Source organism: Panthera tigris, chromosome D4, assembly GCF_018350195.1.
Source record: "Panthera tigris isolate Pti1 chromosome D4, P.tigris_Pti1_mat1.1, whole genome shotgun sequence".
Taxonomy (NCBI): Eukaryota; Metazoa; Chordata; class Mammalia; order Carnivora; family Felidae; genus Panthera; species Panthera tigris.
The window spans coordinates 88407934-88425224 of record NC_056672.1 but is presented as its reverse complement, the minus strand read 5'-3'; the positions used below and the strand labels follow the sequence as shown (position 1 = coordinate 88425224).

At 46.0% G+C, this 17291-nt stretch overlaps 1 protein-coding gene across 1 annotated transcript in view; it reads right to left on the bottom strand.

The window, feature by feature from the left end:
- NUP214 (nucleoporin 214) overlaps window positions 1–17291 on the bottom strand; it is a 94007-nt gene that overhangs the window by 72179 nt on the left and 4537 nt on the right. Inside the window, 9 exon segments of the mRNA XM_042964819.1 lie at window positions 468–640; window positions 2251–2701; window positions 6961–7122; window positions 8055–8181; window positions 11491–11557; window positions 12197–12303; window positions 13989–14092; window positions 14800–14863; window positions 16030–16100. Of these exon segments, the coding sequence (XP_042820753.1) occupies window positions 468–640; window positions 2251–2701; window positions 6961–7122; window positions 8055–8181; window positions 11491–11557; window positions 12197–12303; window positions 13989–14092; window positions 14800–14863; window positions 16030–16100 (1326 nt within the window).

Below are 17291 nucleotides of genomic sequence, written 5' to 3'. Positions count from 1 at the left end.
GTTTTACCACGCACTTGGATTCAACTTGGTTATGGTAACTATCACCACTTACAACCTGTGTTCAGTAAACGTGCTTACAGTAGGGCTGGGTATGAAAACCCAAAGACAGTCATCAGGGGCGATAAGCTTCACGGCCACCACAGGCTTTTCCTCTTTCACGCCAACTCCACGAATTGTTCCGTAACTGCCCTTTGCGTCGGGCAGGCTGCACGGGAGGACAGATGCCACGCAATGAGACGCCGCCTCTGAATCGCCAAGTACACTTGGCTCCATGAGAAAGGTCAGAGGGCCGAGCGTGGCAGCGTCGAGGCCACTGCAATCCTCCCCAGAGTACGGGCGTCACAGCACATTAGCGTGAGATACAGGAAGCAAGAAAAAATAATCCGGTCTGACTACGTGAGCTAGGATTCCTAACAAGTGAAACAGGCAAATGGAAGAATTCAGGGCTGATTTCCTTAAAATCATACCTGATGCCGAGGGAGAGACCGAGGACTTTGACGACACGGAGTTGGATGCCGAGAGGGGCGTGGGGTGGCTGAGAGGTCCGGAAGCAGCCGGCTTGGAGGCAGAGGGGAACGACAGCGTCGCAGGTGCAGCCTGGGAGCCGATGGCAGGGCTGGAGGGAGCCACGGCAGTGAACCTGAAACGGCGGTCCGACTGCATGAGGAGGGCCCGCACCGAGGCTCCTTCACACTGGTCCTGAGCATTGCTACCGAGGGACAACTTACCATCCCTATGCTTTTGCCTCTGTGAAACAGAAATGTTCGGCTCTTTCTTTTTTTTTTTTTTGTTTATTTATGTTTGAGAGACAGTGTGAGCAGGGGAGGGGCAGAGAGAGAGGGAGACACAGACTCTGAAGCAGGCTCCAGGCTCTGAGCTGTCAGCACAGAGCCCGACGCGGGGCTCGAACTCACAAACTGTGAGATCGTGACGTGAGCGAAGTTGGACGCTCAACCGACTGGGCCACCCAGGCGCCGCAATGTCTGGCTATTTCTTATAAAAGGGGATCGCTCCAAGGAACCAATGATCTTCTGTGTATTCAGGAGCAAACCACTCAATGAAAATAAGTAGCAGTTGTCACCGGGCTGGTGGCGCGCCATGGTCATATAGTGGTTAGTACTCTGCGTTGTGAAAGTAAGTAGTAGTTAACATGAAGGAGAAATGAAGTTTATCAGGACATGAAATACTGATAAGTGAAAAAAGAGAGGCTGGGACTCCATTATTAGGAGAGGCTGGTATTCTCCTTCTCCCAAGGAAATCACTGAGAACTCGCTTTGGGCGATCACCTCCTCTGGGGAGCGAAAAAGACGAAAGGAGATCACTGTCTTTCGGATGCTTACGGGAATGGAAAATTAAGCTTTACCCACAGGGCAAAGTCTGTCAACAATCTAAACGTCCAGCATCAGATGACCGGCCATATAATTCACGGTACAGCGACAAAATGGAATATCAGGCAACTGTTAGGGTGGGGTGGCTGTGTGGTGACTTGATATTAACAGTGACAACGGCAGCAGCAGCGGTCACAGCCAGCACCACGTCCATGGCGACAAGAGGTAGCAGAGATGAGTGGGGGAGGGCTGGGAGCGTCACGAGGAACAAGGGATCCCTTTCATCAAGGGGCTTTGCGTTCCAGTGGGGAGAACGCAGCCAGAGACAAAGTTAAATAACAGGATAGGAGTGAGCTGGGGGGGGGGGGGGGGGGGGCGGGGGACGTACATGGAGAGGAAAGTGAAGGATCATGCTAAGGAGTTTGGACAGTCTTCGAAGAACAATGAAAAGCCCCCGGTGACTGTCACGCAGGAGAGTCACCTGATGTGTGTACAACTTCACAGCTTACTGCGGTGGCTGTCAGAAAGCCGTTCAGAGAGTGAAGGGCGGACACAGGGGCAAAGGGCTATAAGAGATTCATTCCCCGCACAGGGTGTATGCTCCTTACTGCCTCATTTTGTAAAATAAGGAGTATCTCCTCCATTTTAAATCTGAAAAAAGCAAAAACGATCACTTGAATATAAACCTCTAATAACTTAAAAACAAGAGATTCTAAGAGACTCTTCTGGACTCTGTCCCCTGATTAAATGCAAACCTTTTATGTTGTTTGAATTTTTACCATTTGCAAGTATTACTTTGGAAGACAGGAAAAAAGAGGCAATCTATTCATTACTCCACTCACAGTGACTATTCCCAGTGACTAACACGTGATATTTCCACGCACGCTCCAGCAGAACCACTCTTTCTTCAAGTGCTACTTACTTCTCACTAAGGTTGACCTTGACTGCAGAGGTCGAGGGTGGGAAGGAGGGCTTCATTCCTACGTTTGGAGCAGACGCGCTTGGCATCGGTGTGCTTTCCAGGGTGGGCTTAAAACCCGATGATCCAAAGGAGAACGTGCTGGCGGATGGCACCATGGGAGAGGCCATGGGGGTGGACGCTACGGAGGCTTGAGGAGGAGGAGGAGGAGCAAAAGAGAAGGTAGATGTGCCAGAACCACTGGAATATGGAGGGGGCTCCCCTGTGGCAGAACCAGACGGCTTCAGGGACGAAGAACCAAAGGAGAACACGGCAGGGACTCTAACAGAAGGCAAAGAGAAGGTGGAAGGGGGAGTGGCCAGCGATGGAGGTGGACCAGAGCCTGGGGCCGCAGGGGCTGGAGCCTCGAGCTTCTGCGGGGCTTGAGAGGAGGTTGGAGTGGTGGGGGTACTCCCTGCAGTGAACAAAATGGAGAAAAAGGAAGGGAGAAATTAGCACCAAAATCATGGAAGTCCACATGACAGGGCTCGTGGCAGAATGAAGTCGGAGACACCTAGTTCAAGAGGAAAAAAAAAGAGAGAGAGAAAAGTGGGGTTGACAGACTTTCCGTAACAAATTTTCCACATGGGCAGATGAACAAAACTTTGAAGGGAGGGTGTCTGGGGGGCTCAGTCAGTTAAGAGGTAGACTCTTGATTTCAGCTCAGGTCACGATCTCACAGTCATGAGACTGAGCCCCATGTTGGGCCCCGCCCTGGGGGTGGAGCCTGCTTGGAATTCTTTCTCCCCCTCTCTAACCCCCCCCAAATAAATAAACAAACTTAAAAAAAAAACAGTAAATTAAACAAAACAAACCAAAAACCCAACTTTGAAAGAAAAAGGAAACAAGGAAAGGCATTAGATTAACAGGACTTCATGGACACCCAGCTGAATCCCAGAGCAAGGGAAATGCATCTCTTAATGTTACAGTGAAAAACAAACTATTCAGCATTTCATCAACAATTAGGAGAAAACTTCAAGTCAGACTTCCACTCCCACTTCATAATAGTCCCTAAAAGCAAGTCCAGATAAATTAAAGATATCTACATATATAAACACACGTATATGTACATTTCAAAACCAAGGAGGCAAAAAGTCAGAAAAATTACTGAGAGCCTAACAACTTATAATTTAGAAATGACCGAACAAAAACAAAAACAACAAACAAACAAAAAAAACCCACAAAGGAAAAGATTAGGATTTGACTGCCTAGGGGCACCTAAGTGTCTCAGTCGGTTAAGCGTCCAACTCTTGATCTAGGCTCAACTCAGGTCATGATATCGTGGTCTATGGGTTCAAGCCCAGCACAGAGCCTGCCTGGGATTCTGTCTCTCTCTCTGCCCCACCCCTGCTTGCTCACTCTCTCTCTCTCCCTCTCACAAAATAAATGAACAAACTTAAAAATATATATATATTTGACTGTCTAAAGACAGTTACATAACTAAAAGGTAACTAAACAAAAAATCTGTAGCAAACGACAATGTTTTATATTTTTTAAAAAGCTCATACAAATTGTGATAAAGAAATTTCAAGACTCTGATATAATCCAGGAACCTAATTCGCAAAATAGTACATGACTGATCAATCTGCCTAATCAAAGAAATGCAAATGTAAATGAGGCCTATTTTTGATTGTTCTCTAAATGACCAAAATTTAAATATGTACAATCCCCTATGTTTGGAAGGGTAAAATAAACCTGAAACCTTTATCTCTAGGTACCTAACTGAGCACAATCTTTTAGAAAACACTTTAGCATCATGTCTCAAAAATCATAAAAAATGGGCTCAGTCATCCCACTTCTAAGAATAAAGCCTACAAAAATAACCTAAAATAGGAAAAAGACATTTAATGTCTTTTTACACAAATGGTAAAAGATGTCCAATGGAAGAGTAAGCAGTCGCTCTTTTCAAAGAATCACAAAGATTAAGAAGGTAGGAAACACAATTTAAATTAAAAATCTACACACTAATGATGTATATGATATTTTACAACTACAAAGAAAGATGTTTATGAAAAAACACTACAAGAGAAGACAGGTTTAAATCTTTTTCTGTTTTCCAAACTTTCTATAAGGTAACACACTAAACTGCCAAATTAAACAACTCGGTAAGTAAGAAAGCAATATTTACTGCCCACACGTTTATATTAATGGGTCTTGATTCTTCCAAACTGAGATGGCAATTAATTTATCTTCACTACGTCAAAACGAAGACCCCAGGAAATTGCCACTTTAGCGGAACCATAATGCAAATTTATTGTTACTACTTCTTTCACACAATAAAGACGGAATCGGCAACTGCAAGCTTCTTTGAAGACACAAACGTATACGTTGTTCATCGCCTCCGTGCACGTTCAGGAGACCTACGTGAAAAGTACGTGCCAGACCCGAAAGACACCAGAGGCACTGTTCTCCCTGAAAACAGAACCGAGCACATGCAAACCCTCGTGCATTTCTGATCATTCAACCCAGCATCCGCGGAGCGGCAGAGTGGAAACGGACGGAACCGTTAATGCCTTCTGCACCCGCCACCTAGGCTTCAGCGACAGCTGCGGGCCACTCTCTCCCCCTTCGATGGCCCTCTTCCACTCATCTGGCTGTCCCCTCTGGATCAAGCGGGATGCAAGAGGGGGCTTTCTCTAGGAAAGGTGAACAGTAAAACTGGCCTCCGCTTGTGCTCGGGGGTTTAATGGGCTAGTAGCGAAGCCCTTCACACTGAACTGTGCTCAGAAACAGATGTCACCCTGCAGGCTCCCAACTTCCCAGGGTGCACTGCCTGTCACCAGCCCGCACAACTAAGTGTAGGTAGCCTGTGGTACTCATGAGCACTTCAGGCAAAACCCACTCAAGGGTGCCTGGGTACCTCAGTCTGTTAAGTGTCCGACTCTTGATTTTGGCTCGGGTCATTAACCCCCCCCCCCCCCCCCCCCCCCCCCCCCCCCCCAGTTCATGAGTTCGAGCACAGCATGGGGCTCTGTGCTGATAGTGCGGAGCCTGCTTGGGATTCTCTCTTTCTCTCTCTCTGCCCCTCCCCTGCTGGTACGTGCATGGGCGTTCTCTCTCTCTCTCAAGATAAATAGATAAGCTTAAAAAAAACCCAAAAAACACTCAAAGAGCACACACACTATAAACAATGAGGTCCCCTGCTATCATAGTCTATGTGTGGTGACCTGGTTTACTATTTGGGGACTCACTGCCAAGTGACAGGAGTCCAAGTGTCTTGAGTGGTTCTGTTTATGAACAACTCACTCTGCATCGGGAAGCAGCAAGAAAATACACTGTCCACCTTATCCACCCCGACTGGTCAACACGCTTTTTCTTAGATAGAGAATTGATCACACTATGCACTTCTTTAGCCAGAGAAGTCTTGAAAGTTATATATTCACAGAATTCAAAGAGAAGAGTGGTGAAATTCAACAATATGAAACACTCCCCCTTTCAAAAGTTTTATACTTCGTTCTCACAAGTGAAACACTGTCACTGTGAAAAAGCTGAAAATACATATTAGTGTTTATATACGTGCATTTACATACATGAAGAATATGCCCCAAAATGCAGACTACGGCTATTGTTTGATGTCTGAGGGACTCTGTTCTCTTTTTTAATGTTTGTTTTTGAAAGACAGAGTGTGAGCGAGGGAGGGGCAGAGAGAGGAAGACACGGAATCCAAAGCAGACCCCAGGTTCTGAGCTATCAACACAGAGCCCGATGTGGGGCTTGAACTGGATGCTTAACCAACTGGGCCACCCAGGCACCCCCATGTCTGAGGGACTCTTTTTCTTTTTTCTTTTTTTTTCATGTTTATTATTTTTGAGAGAGAGACAGAGACAGAGAGAGACAGAGAGCAAGCAGGGAAGGGGCAGAGAGAGAGGGAGACACAGAATCAGAAGCAGGCTCCAGGCTCTGAACTGTCAGCGCAGAGCCCGATGCGGGGCTCGAACTCACAGACCGTGAGATCATGACCTGAGCTGTAGTTGGCCGCCCGACCGAGCCACCCAGGCGCCCCTGTCTGAGGAACTTTTAAGTGATTTTGTATTTTCTAATTTTTTGCCAATAAACGTATACTACTTAAGTAATATTTTCAAAGCGGGGGGGGGGGGGGAATCTAAAGAAAATTAAATATGAACAAAAAGAAAACAAAATCCCATGTTCCCACCACCCAGATAAAAACCATTATTTAGATTTTAATATACACTTTTCTAGTATTTTCCCTAAATACGTATGTATATATGTTTTTTTCTCATAAGAGAAGAATCATAAAGCATATAGCACTTTTTCACAATATATTCCACTAGCTGTCAACAAATGCAACACCAGTAACAGTTACGTGACAGCCACTGCATGCACAATCACATATTTAATCCCTCGGACGAACATCTTTAGGATTGAGACCTATAACACAGGGCGCTATAACAGGATATTGTTGCTAAATGACCTGATGGGATCCATTGGGCCGAGCTTCCCTTTCACCAAAGTCAAGGTCAGAGACTAAAGCCTGTGGGCAAGGGGAAGCAAGAATGCGCATGTGTTCAAGGAAAAGTCAGTCCCTGCCTCATGAAGATGGAACGAGCGGATGAACAGGACCACGACACATCCCCACACAGTTTTTACCCTTGGGAATAGTCCAGAACAAGCCCACGGTACTCCCCAACTTCCAGTGCAGGAAGAGGCACGCACCTGACGACTTAGGCTGTCGCTCTCCTTCTAATGAGAGCCGCTCTGGCGTCTTGATGAGGGACCTGACCCCAGGATTTTGATTGATCATATAAAATGGACAAAGCACACCATCTGTTGAAAGCAACATAAGAACTGGGGCAGGAGGGAGAGTCTTCTCGTCATCTGTTAAGAAAGAAAACGGAAGTGAAAAAAGAGCCAAGTCATGAAGGGCCTGGGCGGGAAGGGCAAGACCGCCCCAAGCAAGAAGGGGCTGAACAGACTCATCCCAACAGTAAAGCTCAAGCCCCCGTGTTCCGATTCATATCTGAACAGTCTCTCAGGCACCAACTCATTAAAGAGAGCTACTGTCATTATTGACTGCCCCTACCCTGCTGGACCCTACAGGGCAGTTCTGGCAGTCCCGTGGCAGCCGCGACTGTCCCTAGGCTCCTGCGAGCTTTACAAGTGTGTCTCAGTGTTCACGATATTCCCCTGCCCGAGACCGGCATCTCTAGGAAGGGGCTGATCTAGCAAAAAAGTGACAGATACAGACATTGGAAAACACACAGAAGGACGCAGAAAGGGGAGTCAAACTACTGTATGTTCATTCACAGTTGAGTCATAAGCATACAGTTTGTCAGTGAAGACTGGAAAAGAATCAAAGTAAATGAGCTAGTAAGACCAAATAACCCGACTAGGGAAAGGGGAGGAACTCCGGTCTTCCACTGCCCTCGCACATTTCGCAGCACAGCTCTGCCATGCTTCAGCCGGGGAGAAGACATACTCAGAGCACAGACTCAGGCCCGATTGGGAAGCCAAGTGCTTGAGGTGTCCATTCTAATCTGTGTCTTCAAACCAAGCGCTGCTACGGTTTGAAGTGCACGCACACACACACGCGCGCACACACACACACACACACACGGTCTGACTCGTCTTGTCAAAGAGTGTCCGTCAAGTTAGGCTAGTGTCATCACCAAACACTCTGTATCATTCAAGCGGAAATGGGTTACCAGAAGTTAAAAGTGCCCTGCAGCGTAGATTCTGTCACGAACCCACAGAATGGGATTTAAATACCAACCGCGATCAGAAACTAAACTACATCAGACCACACTTACTGATGGTGATCTCCACTTGGTTAGTATAGTCTATGGCAACTCCCATGGGTAGTGAGTCATCACTCTTGTCTGTTACAGGCAGTTCAGCTCGACTAGAATCCTCCAGGAGCCAAGATTCCCAATTAACCTGGAAGAAAGAAGCAGAAGGTGAAAATGCTGTGTTGGTAAGAGCTCTGCGTTGGTTCTCCTACCATTGTTCAAATAGAAGAGAAGGGGAAAAAAAACCTCTCGGTTTCGATTTCTTTGCTGACTAGAGTCGGAAATCTGGGAAGATGGTCTAAAAGCCATGAGCGTCCTAGCAAGTGAGGGGTTAATATTCCAAATCAACCTATCTGCCCCTGGTATACCAAGTCTCTGCCTCGGGAACAAATAACCGCTATCATGAACACTTTCCGAGGGACCGTCCAACCCAACCAGGTAGATTCCGAAATACGGTGGGTGAATCTCATACCTGCACCAACCAGTCAGCAGCTGCCCCTGGAAATGTGGGACCAGGACCTCCAGTTGACGGCTACTGCGGTCTTCCGCAAGGTGGCTAATAAAGCTGGCCACATGCTCTATGCTTGCTCATCCACGGAGACAGAAGCACCCTTAGTTCCTGTCTTCCCAGATCGCGGCATCACTTCCTCATACTGGTCCCCCTTCCTGCCTTTGGGGTCCTTGAGAAACCACTACGTCTTTCCCATAAACTGCCCTGTTGCTCCTGTCTGCCTGAGTGGGCTGTATTCCTGCCAATAAATAACTTCTGATTTTTAAAAATCACATTTGTCTAACTTTCAGTGTTGACCCAAACTGGGCAGCATGAATCAAAGGGGAATAATAATGCTCCATGAATAACAGAAAAGTAAAAAGCTGTTGAGGAAAGGGAACGCAGTCGTACTCCATGACTTTGCAACGGTGTGAATAACAGTCACATTCATAATAATGTAAACAAAATTGATGTCAACTTTGAAAAACAATCTACACACAAAATAAAGAAGACTTGGGGAGGCTGCATGGCTCAGTCGGCCAAGCGTCCGACTCTTGGTTTTGGCTCGGGTCGTGACCTCACAGTTTGCGAGTTTGAGCCCGGCATCAGGTTCTGCACCGACAGTGTGGAGCCTGCTTGGGATTCTCTCTCTTCCTCTTTCTGCCTCTCCCCCGCTCATGCTCTCCCTCTCTCTCTCAAGATAAACTTAAAAAAAAAATTTCAAAATAAAGAAGACTTGACAATCACTACGGAACAGAATGCGAACAATACCAATTTTGATTTTACCAAAGACGAGCCACAGAATGCCAAGAGCTGGAAGGCAGGAGTGGGGGAAGGTGTGCTGAACGCAAGGGTTGGGGAGAAGGTATTCCTCCCACAAAGTGCAAGGTCAGAGAACTTCACCGTGTATGGTGATGTCATGAGAAATGAAGATAAAAAAATGTTACTTATAGTTGCAGAGCCAGCCAACAGAAGAAACTACAATAGGACTGTAACCCTAGTAAGGGAAGGACAAAGATTTCAGGGCCTCAAGTGAGCTATATCTTCACCTGCCACAACAGCCAAGAAGGTCTAAAATTAATAATCACTATCTAGTGATAAGGCAGAGTATTACTTAGGGATAAGGAGGTTAGCTTTTAAAAGAAAAACATGCTACAAGTTTGAAAAAAAAAAAAAAGTCCTCTAAACAGGACTGGATAAGGACAGGGTAGGGCAGGAGTGACTTTTTTCGTTTATAAACCCTTTTCTAGAATTTGATTTTTTAACCACGTACATAAACTGTCTTGATAAGAAACACAAACATAAGTATATTTAAAGGGTGTTGGGACATAAAATCATGATATTAAGAAATTGTCACTGAAATCGATCAAAGACTTCAGAGGAGGCTGCTGCATTCAGCCTGTGACCCCCAAGTGGCCCACCCTAGACGCCACGAGAGCCACGCACTGGACCACCTGGCCATGTGGACAATGATGGGTAAATACTGACCGGTTGGCGAGAAATATGTATCTGTGTGTGGGGTGCACGAGACATTTTTCAACTCAAGGTTCAGGATGCCTGGGTGGCTCAGTCGGTTAAACGTCCACCTCTTGATTTCGGCTCAGGTCATGATCTCGCAGTTCACGGGTTCAAGCCCTGTGTTGGGCTCTGCACTGACCGTGCAGAGCTGGCTTGGGATTCTCTCTCCCTCTCTCTGCCCCTCCCCTGCTCATGCGCTCTCTCTCTCTCAAAATAAATGAATCAAACTTAAAAAAAAAAAGTTTTTCTTTAAAATTCCAGGCGCCAGTTTCAAGAAAACTTTTCCGTTTCAGCACATCTCCTCTGTGGTGACTCCGCGTAAGCCACCACAGTTTTGGATGGCGTCACAACCACCTCAGCCCACCTCGTTCGTCTGCAAGGAGGACAAAATGCAAGAAAGGAGGTGGGCACTTACTTGCATGGGTGCTTTTAGCTTTCTGGTGGTGTTTCAAAGTGAAACAACATATTTCTTTTTTTTTTAATTTAATTTTGTAATGTTTATTAATTTCTGAGAGAGAAAGAGAGAGAAAAAGAGAGAAAGTGTGAGTGGGGGAAGGGCAGAGAGAGAGAGAGAGAGAGAGAGAGAGAGAGAGAGAGAGAGAGACAGATTCCGAAGCAGGCTCCAGGCTCTGAGCCTTCTGCCCAGAGCCCGACACGGGGCTCAAACTCCTGAATGGTGAGACCAGGACCTGAGCCGAAGTTGGACGTTCAAACGATTGAGCCTCCCAGGTGCCTCCCTTTTTAAAAACTTTTAAAAATGTATTTTTTTGAGAGACAGAACACAGCAAGGGAGGGGCAGAAAGAGAGGGAAACATGGACACACAGAATCTGAAGCGGGCTCCAGACTCTAAGCCGTCAGCACAGAGCCCCACGCAGGGCTCGATGCGGGGCTCGAACCCATGCCCCCCACGCCACAAGATCGTAAGCTGAGCTGAAATTGGTAGAAATCGGAAGCTTACCAACTGAGCCACCTAGGCGGCCCCAAAGTGAAACAAAATATTCCTGATGAGTCACAATTTGGTATGATCTGCATGTTTCTCTCCATTAATCAAGGATGGGTTATAGCTGACTGAATGAAGGGGCAGGTTCAAGCAAGAGCGAAAAAATAAAGGTGATAAAACAAAACAAGGCAGAAAAACCTTCTACATCGAGGCATGCTCCCGTTGACAGCAGACCTCATCGTATGTTTCCACAGATCAAGAGCGGATCCAGAAAGGACAGAAGGGCTTTGGCTGACAGTGGAGTCTGAAACCCACATGTGTCCATTGTGACATCTCAGCCACCTGGCCCGAGGCGCTCGGTCACATCAGCGAGGCGTCAGCTTTGCTGTCACCCGGGAACTCATTCAAAGGGACGTGGCTTCATCTAAACCTTCACCATAGTTTTAACTCCCTCCAGAGTCTTTCTCAGAAAAGTATCACGGAGAAGCGACAAGCGAGTGAAATTTACCTGATCTGTTTGTCGAGCAAGGATACTGACTTCTGTTGAAGCTGCGGATGCTGCCAGCACTAAGTCCCTTGGAAGAATAAAAGCGGAAGGCCATTAAACTAAAACACAGCAACAGTTCTAACCCGACTTGAGCCTGAGGTAGCGTCCATGAGGACTTCCTCAAGACGTCAAGGAGGAAGGTGAGGTTTCCTACGTGGCTGACGAGAGGGGAGATTTTAGATACAAAGCTTAACCTCTTAGTTCACCGGATAAAGCCCTGGAGAGCAGGCCAACTGCCTGACCATTTCCGAGAGACATGACAAAATCAGGTCGGAATTTCCAATAAATCTATCGCCCTGTCAACAGAATAATCTGGTGAAATTCCGGACAGAAGCTTTGCTTCAAGCTATCTACCTTTCAAGAGGAAGCCCTTTGCTCTGAGGGAAATTTTTAATATGTTCCTTACATATCAGTATCGTCGTCAAGTCATCACCGGGGTTATTGAGAAAACGGGGTTTTTAGGATCAGTGAGTATTCGATGGAGATAATTCAAGATTGGGGAAACAGGAGTCAGAGAGACATTATCCAGCATCAGAGGAAAATATGTGTGGGGCACCTCGACTCTCCATTCTCCTTTCCTACAGAGAAGAGTTTCAACATGGAAACCAAGTGGTTCAGGCGGGACCCGACAGAGAGAGGAGGAACCCTTCTCGGGCTCTCGGCTCACCATTCTTCAATGTAACTGAGGTAGTAATGGTGTTTCCTCTCCGTGCAGCTACCATAGCAGGGCTCCATAAAGTTCACAAATATCTCTGGGTGCTTTTCTTCTTTTTTCTACCAGAAACAAAAGGAGAAAAAAAAAAAATCCCATGTGCACTTTTTCTTTCATTCTACACAGTTAAGGATCGCAAAAAACAAAACCATTTAAGTTTTATGAAAAAGTTCATCCAAAAATCTATGTCCAAGTCCACAGGCACGATATAAAGGCAGAGTGGAGTAGTACAAGGCACAGGAATGGTGGCCACTGAACCGAACTGTATATACGTTGTTCTGTCACTTTCTGGTTGTGGGCCAGGCACGGACAGATCCCGCAGCCTCTCTGATACCGTTTTCTTATGCACGTAGTGGGCCTGTGGAACTCACTTCACTGCCGTCAAAGGCGGTTTTAAGTGTGAAACAAAATGACACATATAAGGCTTCTAGCCCAGGACACGGAACCCAAGAATCAATAAATGCCAGAGCTGATATTCTCCCTGGGAACAGAACATCTTAACGGGCTCTTCAAATAAGGACTTCATCTGGGGCAACTGGGAGTCACGCTGGTGGCAGGAATGGAAACTGCTGTAGCTTTTCTAGAAGATCCTTTGGCAATGTTTTCAAAACCTTAGCAACAAGAGCATATATCACTGAACCAAATTCTCTTCCAGGTATTTATCCTACAAGATAAACACAATCACACAAAATGTACACCAAAGGACGTATCGTGGTATTCCTTAAAACAGGAAAACTGAAAACCACCTGAGGATCCAGGAGCGGAAGAAGAGCTAAATAAATCATCTGTCCAAAAAGCCAAATATAGATGGTATTCAAGGACTTCAAAAGATGCTTACGATTTACCACTGAAACAAGGCTGCGAAACAGATCTAGTGCGACTCCCACTTCTGTTATATTTAGACATTTATTTATGTAGTTTTAAATGTTTTTATGGACTTTGAAAACCAGTACTGATTGGAAAGTATATGCGCTGCCTCATTTGTCTTTTTTTAAATGTCCCCGCAACGTAGTCACATTTTGTAGATCTTGTTATTAATGTTCTTCCCGGTTTTCAAAATGACTCACTCCCTCAGGTCATTCCATTCTCGCTCAAAGGGCTCCTCCTCAGAGGCCTTCCTCGCGCACCCAGTCTGAACTGCAGCCCTGTCATTATCCGCCCGAACCCTTCGCTGTTCCCTCCTTCACCCTGGTCATTCCCTGACCTGCACTTCTTTACTGACTATGACTAGCACACTCGTTAGAAATAGAAGACCCACAAAAGCAAGGACCCTGCCTCAGTCACCACGGTATTCTCAGATTTAAAGCAGTGCCTAGCACCCTGCAGGCATCTGATAAACATCTGGTTAAGTATAAACAAGTGGAAGAATTTTAAAAATCAAGGTATTTTCTTGCTTTTCTAAAATATCTTTATCGGCTGCTCCTGAAGCCAAGACCACACTTATGTTAGCTAACTTGACAATCAATCAATCAATCAAATACCCTTATCAGGTTGACACCTACCAGGACTCATAGTTTACAATGTAAGCGAAAGCAAGCTTTATGATTTTCTTCGCTTTACGACTAAACGGTAGATTATGCTGTAAGAAGACACCATCATTTTGGCCCCCACGGCCCGTGGTGCCAAGTTTTATGCCTGAAGTCGTACCACCGTTGCCAGCAAAAGGAAGCTGGAGCCCAAGCCTTAACCTTTACTAGAAGACCTCTGTGGCTGTCAAAGAACAAAGACGTCCCTTTCACAAACGTACCGGGAGGAGAGCCATCACCACATCTGGAGAAGTTTCCAGGGTCCCATCTGCAGCAGCATATACGATCGTGAAGACGTAAGTACCGATCCACAGCACATCCAGAACTGAAATACACACACTCTGATAAAGCATCTCACTTTGGGAATAGCTCCTGCGTGTTAAAAAATTAACAGCCCATGGATAAAAAAGTCAGAGGACTATAGTTTTGACAAAGGTCCGGATTTTACTGACTAAATATAATTCACAGATACAAAGATGCAGGAAGCCCAAATCCATCCCGAAGTGGGATTTTTTTTTTTTCCTGGTGGATTATGATCAGGGCAAATTTTGAAAGAATCCTAGTAACAAGTCAGAATCCATTTACTATCATGTACCATGAGACACGGGTGTCTACCAGAGGACTGCTGTTGTGCTGACTTAACCGGCCAACGGTGATAACGAGAGTATTCATGCAGGAGGCACTAACACTTCCCTGGGCGGGTGTATAGATACATCACATGATCTGACATTTCTGTAATACAGTGTCACCTCGTGGCAGGCTGGCCCCGTAAGAAAAGCAGATGGGTGGGGCGCCTGAGTGGCTCAGTCGGTTGAGCGTCCGACTTCGGCTCAGGTCATGATCTCACGGTCCGTGAGTTCGAGCCCCACGTCGGGCTCTATGCTGACGGCTCGGAGCCTGGAGCCTGCTTTGGATTCTGTGTCTCCCTCTCTCCCTGCCCCTAACCCACTCACATTCTGTCTCTCTCAAAAATAAATAAACATTAAAAAATAAAAAAATAAAAAAAAAAGAAAAGAAAAGCAGATGGGTTACCTCTGACAGGATGATCTGACTCATAAAACGGAGGACAAGGAATGACTTTTTTCTCCTGCAAAGTCTGAAAGAGATTTGGGGTGGGGGGTGGGGGGAAGAGTGTCAAATGAAACACACATGAGCCGCTGAAACTCCGTCAAATCCAGCATGTTCCCCAGAAACCACTAGGTTTCATGTTCCCAGCCAGGAGACAGCACAGGAAAGAGGAAATGCCTACATCCAGCACCCCAACCTACAGAAATCTCTCAAGAATGCGTGCAGGCGTAGAGGGAGGATGCGCAAGGCAACACCATTTATGGCAGCAAAGCCACCCACGCTGACACAGACAGCCAGCAATAGCGGGACGGGGGAGTAAATTATGGCGCGTCCACAGAGCGGAATACTATCCAGCCGTTCCGAAGAATGAAGTGGCTCCACGGATCAAGAGTCAGAAGGATTCTGAAAATGATTACATTTAAAACAAAAAAGGCAAAGAGCAAGCCCATAAAATTAAGCCAATCCTATTATCCTTTTACAAGCTAACGCCCTCACGGAATATATACCCACTTTCAGATAACAACTTTCTGCGATACCCTAAGAAGTAAACCCTCAACCTCAAACTCAGACATCCACTGCTATCACACCCCATAGAGAAGGGATCTCAAGGAGGAACTCACAGCAACACAGGTCTCAGCACTGCCTACGAACGCCTCCTTGCCATCCACGCTCGACCCAAAATACATGGATTCTTTGCCAAAATTATACTGCAGAGTATCTGTGAATATTATCCCAGGAAGACCACAGGGAGGGGGTGACAGAGTGACAGGAGCATCCATTCTCTAGTTTCTATAATTAGAGAAACTGAATCTTTAAGATGGACTCAGCTAGCTGACAAATAATGCTATCACCGTTTTGATGGAACGTTCTTATAGGATGTACTGGGAATGTAACGCCAGGGAACACGGTGTAGCGTTATTATCAGTGTGTACAACAGATGTGTAACGCATCTACACGCAGACTATTTGTAACAGCATCCAGAAAAGTCTGGAGGCTACCGCTAAAGAAAACAGAGTATGCCTCTGGAAAGACTATGGGACAGACAGGAAGAGTTCCCCTCTTTCCTGCTTGCTTGTGTACTGATGAATTTGTCGTAACGAGCATGAATCACATTTTGACAAAGAAACACCAACGAGACCCCAAACTACCCACCAAAGGTGGGTAACTTACGAACCGTTCTGAAGTACAACTTACGGGAAGATACTGGACCACGGTTCCATCTTGTTTCCCCACAGCCAGCTGCTTCCCTTTGGGGCTCCAGCACACTGAGCAAAGAAGAAAATGCTGTCAATTAGGAACAAATTGAAGAAAATGGAGCAAACCAATGAGATCTGTCCCGAAACAGCCATTTAATCACCACTTCCCATTCCCTGGTCAGCCCACGGAAGACTCTAGGATCATCTTTTTTCAACAAAGTTAAAAAAAAAAAAAAAAAAATTGGGGCCCTTGGGTGGCTCAGTTGGTTAAGGGTCCGACTTCAGCTCAGGTCACGATCTCACGGTTCATTGGTTTGAACCCCGCGTCGGGCTCTGTGCTGACAGCTTAGTGCTGGGAGCCTGGAGCCTGCTTCAGATTCTGTGTCTCTCTCTGCCCTTCCCCCACTCGTCTTCTCGGTCTCTCAAAAATAAACATTAAAAAAATTTTTTTAAAGATCATTCTGATGATACAAGGCAATTATGATTTACCACTGGGCCATTAAGTCGACTGTTCCAAATGTTTTGTCAATGGAGTATTGTCCAGAAAGCTGGAAGGTACAGAAAACTCTGTAGTCTTTAGATAAGGAGAATAGAAAAAGTTTTCAAGTATCGAGAAATCATTCTCTTACTCCTGTTTGACACTGGTAATAGTCTGCCCCTGAAGGTACAAAATGGCTTTCAGTGTACCATCCACCACTCTTTAGGATCCAGAAACAATCATTCTCAAAAACAGTCCGAGGGCACCTGAGTGGCTCAGTTTGTTGCGCATCCGACCTCCACTCAGGTCATGATCTCGCGGTTCATGAGTTCGAGCCCCACATTGGCCTGTGGGCGGACAGGTCATGATCTTGAGGTTCGTGAATTCGAGCCCCACTTTGGGCTCTGTGCAGACAGTTCAGTGCCTGGAGCCTGCTTCAGATTCTGTGTCTCCCTCTCTCTGCCCCTCCCCCGCTTGCACGTGTATGTGTGTGTGTGTGTGCGCGTGTGTGTGTGCGCGCGCGCTCTCTCTCTCTCTCAAAAATAAACATTAAACAAAAAATTAAAAACACAGTTCTAAACTAGCCGTACCAAAATATTTCTTTCTCCAGAACGGCTACACACATTCAAGTTAAATCCTGTCTGCTGTTTGGCTTTAAGAATGTGAACTATGGAAATAAAGAATACTCTCCAGTTCTACCAAATAACAACAGACACAACAAAAAACCCCATTTGCTTTTATTTCCAGAAATTAATTTTTAAATAGATTACCATTATTGTATG